Raw genomic sequence first — 6,000 nt, forward strand, 5'->3', positions numbered from 1 at the left:
CAAGAGGGCAGGTGAGTGGGTTACACATTTATTTATCATTCTCAACTTATTGCCATATTGAAGAATTTAAGAATTGCTGGCATAACCTGTCTCGATTTGATGTGGATAAGCAAATTAGGGCTACAAAAATCCAGATGACCACGAAATGGTAGCAAAATGATACAGAAAACACAAATTCTTTGGTAGTCATCCCATTATTTTTTTTCCATCTAGGTAAAAATGGAGAATTTCACAAATGCTTTGATTGGCAATGGAATTTACTGATGAGCTCATGACCCTTCACATATGAACTATTCGTGATTGATTCTATGTCAATATGGTTGCATGCAACTTCACTATTGAATAACGGAGTCTATTAATTTTCAACACAGCACTTGTTCCAGAAGAATCATTGTGAATGCCTTCTGTTGCTAAAGATCTGGATCTTGGTGGGAGCTGGTTTTCACTGATGAGGACTCTTGGTTCACCTGATCTCTTGGGATCCTCCTCACCTCTGACAGTGAGGACAATTAATCACTGGAACAACTTGCCTTCAGAAGTTGTGGATGCTCAAACACTGGAGGTTTTTAAGAAAAGATAACCATTTGTCTAAAATGGTATAGGGTTTTCTGCCTGAACAAGGAGTTGGTCCCTTCCAACTCTGTTACTCTTTTATACTCTTTTATACTGTTACACTGAAACTAAGGCACCATAGCATCTTGTCACCAGTTTTTTTGAAGTGCGTAAGGCCCTCAGGTAGATTTGGCTATTTAAAGTGACAAATGCTGTGCTAAATTAGAATGGAGGGACAAGGGGGTAGCTGGCTGATGATTTTTGCCCTTCTGTACTGAAGGCATGCTGTGAAACGTTCTCACACTGTGAAGATAGTTCCCATTGAGAATTGCTATATAGAGCCTTGCAAATTGCTCTAGAAAGGTTTGGGTCATGAAAAGTGTGGCTGTATGGAATCACTCTAGTTGACTATACAGTGTTTCATCCAGGAATAGACCATTATCAGTGAAGTAGCATTTAGTCACACAAATGTATTTCAAGAGCCACACTTTGGAGAGGTTTATTGTGAGAAAATGCAGCATTTTCTTTCCTGGACAATAGACAAAAAGTCCAAAGGAGGAATGTGTTTATTGTGATCCTTGAAATTTGAATATATTGGCTTCAGCAGCAATTCCAAAGCCTGATATATATTTTTTAAAGTCCCAATTCACACTGGCAAATCTGGAAGTAAAGCTGGCTGAAGCTTCACTAATGTGCTTCAGATGAAGAAGTCAAGGAAATGCACTGGATAGCATACGGCTGTCCTCTCCTCTGTGACTTTCCACATATTCTAGCAAGCACTGGGTCATGTTGTAAAAACTCTTGTTCACATATAGATTTGGGGAGTGGAGTTTATGCAACTTTTAGCCCCAGTCTATAGTAGTCTCCTCACACCTTCCTCAGATTCCTACCAAATATATATATATATATATATATATATATATATATATATATATATATATATATATATATATATATATATATATATATATATATATATATATATATATATATATATATATATATATATGGAAAGCAACTGTATTAATTCCAATTACTTGTCTTTTCTTGGTATTACATTTAAACATATTACTTAATCAATTACATTCAAGCAAATGTGGTTTTTATCCTGCCCCTGCCCAACTTCTCCCAGGTTTTCAAGAGTAGCCTATGGCATGCCACAGAAAGACCTACTCCAGTCCAGCTCTTGATGCTCTGAAAATTATAACATTTGACATCCTGAAAATTGGTTAATGCTCTGGATATTTATTCCAACAAGCAGCTACAGAAACAGCTCCCCTTTATTTAAAAAAGGCATCTCTTTGGAAATGCAAAGGTGATATTAACTTGGTGATGGTTTAAAGGAGTTGAATAGGTTTGTGCTGTAACCATTTAATGCTTTGTTGTTGGTTTTTGTTATTGTGTTCTTCATTTTCTCACTGAACTTAATAGTTCCCCAATTTCATCACATGATAAGGATTTGTCACTGTTGTTTTAATGGTGATGATTCCACCCTCTTTATAATAAATAATATCTATCATCTACCTTCAATCTTTCAGATGAGCTGAAATCCAGACAGTTAATGCATTCACAAAAAAGCATCAATTATGTAACCATTTTCCTGTACGGCTATAGGCGTTGAGTTGTAAGGTCTGCACATGCTAGCATTATATATTTACATGAGGAAGAATTATTCTAAAATAATGAGAAGTCCCCCCAAATAACCATGTAGGAGTAAACAGTATTAGAAGCAATTTGTCTCTCATGTTAAGAATGGATAATTATGTGGTAGGGGGTTGGGAGAGCTTCAGGGGGAAAAATAAGCTAGCTCTTTCTAGTTTTTATCATGCAGAAGGAAAAATAGCACACATTGTTCTTTCATTGACAACAAACACTATGCTAGAAGCAACCCAATGCTACTTGTATGGGAGGCCATTTAAAAACTTCCAAACAAGCATGAATTTGGGGGAAAAAACCCACCCACAATTGAGATCAAAGTCGCAAATTATTCACCTAGCATAACTTCTTCTAGAAGGGATTATTAACTGAAATTTAACTCATATTCTCCTTTTTTCCGAGGAATTTATTATTTTTATTTTCGGGTTTTCTCTTACATCACTAGTCTTTTCTCATTCCCATTTAAATCAGCATAATGTAAAATGAGAAACAGAATCACAAAATTACAGGCAATTTGGGAAACAGCTTGGATTCCTCCTGCTGCCTCTCCACCACAAACTCCCCATCATGATGATGAGTATAAAGAAAGCAAAATAACTCAGTTAAATTTGTACTTGTAGGGGAAAATCATCCTGTCAGGGGAGTTTTCTTTAACAATAATCCTAGTCACGTTGACTGTTGGAAATCTCTGTTAGAACTTAGTAGAAATGTTCCCGGAGAGCAAGGCAGCTCAGGAAGAACATCTGAACTGTTGTTAATGGAAAGGAGAAACCAAGGACTTTCTGCTGAATTTCATCTTGCGCAGAGCTGGAATCAATGGAAAATGAAAGATATGTCTTATAAATAATGGAGTGGTTGTTTTTCCTTCCCTGAAAAATGATATGCAATAAGGGGGAGGAAGGCAAAAGAAAAAGGCCCACCACTCAGTGATATAGTTTCCATATAGGCTAAGTCTTTAATTTTTTTGGTTGCTCATGCGCGGGAACAGTAGGAAAGTAGGCCTTTGATTCTGTACTTATCAACTAAAGGAAAGAGTCACTCAACTCAACAAGAGTTATAATGGTTGCTATTGCATTCCAACTGTTATAAGAAAAGTGTTGCTAAGATCAGTCATACAGTGCTTCATTATGAGTTTGCTAGCCAGTTCTGGCAGAGGTGGTGGTAGTTGGTTTGTTTTTAACCTTGTTGGTTAATATACAACTTGCATATACCTGCTCAAAATTAAAGTTTAGCAGAGCTTATTCTATGCGGAATTTGCAGCCTAAGTTGTGCATGAAAATAAATCATCTTGTTTCATTCCTTTTAGGAAGAGGAAACGATGCTTAGGTAAGCCCCTACAAGTAACAATAGAAGGAAATGAACTCACACGGAGATCCTTGTAGTAAGGCGTATGGGGAAAAATAGTGTTATTTTGAGGTTACACCCTTTTTATATGCACACAGGCATCATCAGGATCTCACTTAACACCCAAATGTCTATTGAATACTATGTATCTTTTTCATGAACATTTCTGCCCTGACCCTACATTTTTCTATTTGATGAGCAGAAAAGAAGCAATCACATGATGGAAGAAAATAAGAATAAAGTAGACCTAGCAAAAAGCCATCTCTCAAAATCAAGAAGGGGGGAAAAAAAGAGTGGAGGAGAGGGAATCTGGGAAGAAATCAAAAAGTGCATTAAGAACTAAACTTCTTTACCAAAGAAGCTTGGGTTAGAAATAGATATTTGTCCATAAGTACGCTTCCCCAGAACTCTGGCAATGCCACAATGCCTCTGCCTTGTCAAACAGGACATTTCAGAAATGCCAAGTCTATCAGACAGCCATGGGATTAAACCAGAGGGGTTTTTGTTTCTTCATTTTTAATGTCTTCCTATCTGACTAAATCCATGCTGGCTAAAAAAAAAAAATCTTAAGTTAGGCAGGCATTATCAATGCTCTTTTCTTTTTTTGTAATTTCTCACTCTCCAGACATTCTTTTGGGAGCTAAGTCCTATGGAAGTAAACAGGGAGAAGCCCATTGCCTGCAGTAGACGTTATTTCAGGTCCTTCTTGCATAATCACTGGTGGGGGGGGGGGAGATAATATGATGAAATTGGTTTATACTAGGTACACCTTTGCTGGGTTCTTGCCGCACATATACAGAAGGGTTTTGCCAATACTGTAGAAGCATTATGTAAGACCAAACATTCTATTATTGTTGTTTAATTAAATGGAATTCATTTCTTTCTTGACGTGGAGTCACTGCTTGTTTTCATTCTCAGGTACAGAAAGGAAAGGTTTTTAAGGCACATTGGAGTCATTTGTGACTAATGTGCAATGATACCATAAGCATCTTGTCTTCCGATTCCCCCCCCCTGCTGTTAGACACCATAGTTCTTTTTCAACTTCATGTATAAACTTGGCATGTTATATCACCCACACACTATTTTTAGAGTACAGGGATATGTGGTTACAGTTAAGGAACATTAATTAGTTATTACAGACACATGTTCTCTACTTCCAAGAGATTACAGGACAGAAATTGTTTGAAACAAAAAAGAAAACTAAAGGTGGGCTTGTTATGAGATTCCCGAATGAAAGCTCGGAAAGGTTCTTGAATGAAGAGACAGTTCTGGCCATCCATAATCACTACTGCAACTGACCCCTTGTTGTTGCAAATGGAGAAGAAGACTGGCAAATAGGTGGGTTGTACCTATACAGTATGGATCCACTGGTGCAAAACTAATCAGTAGAGAAAAGACCTTTTAGTTCTAATTAGTTTGGTTAAAAAACAGAGTATCCAATTCTAAGATATTGTGCCATGGGGTTTTTGCACATTGACTTTTTAAATCTTGGAAGTCAAAGAAACAGAAGAATCACCCACGAGGGTCTCTGCGTTGCTCTTAACTTAGTGGACACGATCAAAGTGTGAGCTTCAAAGAATGAATCATGTAAACTGTTGTAGCTTCAAGCAGAGACATAGGTAGATAGCCAACTCTCCTCCAAAAAGAAAAGAAAAGAAAAGAAAAAAGAAAAGAGAAGAGAAGAAAAAAGAAAAGAAAAGAAAAAAGAAAATTGTGCTAAAAATATATAAGAGGAGCCATTTAGATTAGGAACAATCAACCTCTCGCAAGAGTTTCAAAAAACTCTTTTTCTCTAATCTTCTAGCTGAGCACTAAAATGCAGACACAGATCATGCCAACTTTGCAGAACAAATTCATAAACATCATGCAGAACTAAGTGGTCTGGGGAGGAGAGAGAGAGGGAGGAAGGAAGAACGAGAGGAGAATGGGGGATCTTACCTTCCTGACCCCATTAAAGCCGTATTCTGCAGCAAGTTGCTTGGCTTCTGCTTCTCCCGCTTTGTGAAACTCAACGAAAAAATGATTGGTATAGATGGCCTTTTGAGATGCAGAGGCAAAGCGAAGGAACCCCAGTAAAAAGAGGCCAGCTGTCTTGCACCATGGAACAGTGCCTGTCTTCATGGCTTTTTTTTCGGACAGGGAGTGCAAGGCAATATTCGTGGGCTCAATCACCGGAATAAAGCTAAGCAAAGGATGATGTGGATAGTCTAAGGGGGACCGGTCAGTGGGCAAGCTGCAGACAACCAGTTAAGCGGTGCTCTGCTTTAGTATCTCTCAGCCTCGAGAAGAGGGGAATCCGATGGGCTGGCTGCTCGTGGAATTATTCCGGTGGGTGCGTGTGCGTGTGTGCGTGTGATGCCAGATCTGCATTTTTCAGCTCCTCCTCATCTATAATACAACGCGACGGCGAAAAAGAAAGCGAAGTGAGGCCGCAGGGCTGCCAATCAC

The 6,000-nt window shown here is 38.2% G+C and overlaps 1 protein-coding gene across 1 annotated transcript in view; it reads right to left on the reverse strand.

Annotated features, from left to right (window-relative positions):
* The window catches only part of PCSK2 (proprotein convertase subtilisin/kexin type 2), a 118,930-nt gene extending 113,209 nt beyond the window's left edge, over positions 1-5,721 (reverse strand). Inside the window, exon 1 of the mRNA XM_081345971.1 lies at positions 5,491-5,721. Coding sequence (XP_081202097.1) covers positions 5,491-5,673 — 183 coding nt within the window. The 5' untranslated portion in view covers positions 5,674-5,721. The remainder of the gene's footprint in view (positions 1-5,490) is intronic.
* Positions 5,722-6,000: the final 279 nt, after the last annotated feature.

Source organism: Vipera berus (assembly GCF_964194415.1).
Source record: "Vipera berus genome assembly, chromosome: 1".
Lineage (NCBI taxonomy): Eukaryota > Metazoa > Chordata > Lepidosauria > Squamata > Viperidae > Vipera > Vipera berus.